The sequence below is a fragment of the Poecilia latipinna genome, unplaced genomic scaffold (genome assembly GCF_001443285.1).
Source record: "Poecilia latipinna isolate Pla-1442-1.1 unplaced genomic scaffold, P_latipinna-1.0 Scaffold445, whole genome shotgun sequence".
NCBI lineage: Eukaryota > Metazoa > Chordata > Actinopteri > Cyprinodontiformes > Poeciliidae > Poecilia > Poecilia latipinna.
Window position 1 is genome coordinate 267,701 of NW_015113061.1, and position 645 is coordinate 268,345.

Sequence of the window (645 nt, forward strand, 5' to 3'; positions counted from 1 at the left end):
TGTTTGTAAAACTGACTTCAACAGTTTGACATAAATACACTGCTGAGTCCATCAGTAGCGTGTGGTTGTATCTATGCAGCTCAGATCAAATCATCACTAAATGTTTCCTTCTTGTTGTTCCAGGTTTGGTCATCAGAGATCATATGTTCCTTATGAATCTGAGTTGTCCAGCTATTCACTAATAGGGGAAAAAAAACCAATGTCCTTAATTAATCAGTTCAGTGAAGAAGGGAGAGAACAGCAAAAGTTCTTAGTGAATCTGTTCTGTGCAGCAGCAGAGAGAGAACAGCAGACAGGAGAGAAGATGCTGGAGATGTTAACATCAGTCTGTAGATATGAAACTTTCCCTCTATACTATAGTAGTAAATATCAGAGTGACTTCCTGCTGGAGCTGTACTCCCAGATGAAGGACAGAGAGACTAAATTAGGTCTGAGTCTCCTTCCATCATTACAGTCAGTTTTCCAGTCAGCTCCTGAAATCTGGACCATAAATCTCTCAGAGAGAAAGACCTCCATCCTCCTGGAAGTGATGAAACTCCAACCAGAGAAGAAACCAGTAGAGCTGACACACTGCTCACATGGAGAGAGTGAAGTGAGGAGTTTCCTGCAGTGTCTGCCTTTTATCTCACAGCTCTGGTACAGTCA

The 645-nt window shown here is 42.0% G+C and overlaps 1 protein-coding gene across 2 annotated transcripts in view; it reads left to right on the forward strand.

Annotated features, from left to right (window-relative positions):
* Positions 1 to 645, forward strand: part of LOC106951188 (uncharacterized) — a 20,956-nt gene that overhangs the window by 14,426 nt on the left and 5,885 nt on the right. The window contains exon 15 of one of the 2 annotated variants that reach the window (XM_015038568.1): positions 124 to 636. The exons of the other annotated variant lie outside the window; for it this stretch is intronic. Coding sequence (XP_014894054.1) covers positions 124 to 636 — 513 coding nt within the window. The remainder of the gene's footprint in view (positions 1 to 123; positions 637 to 645) is intronic. 2 annotated transcript variants of the gene reach the window in all.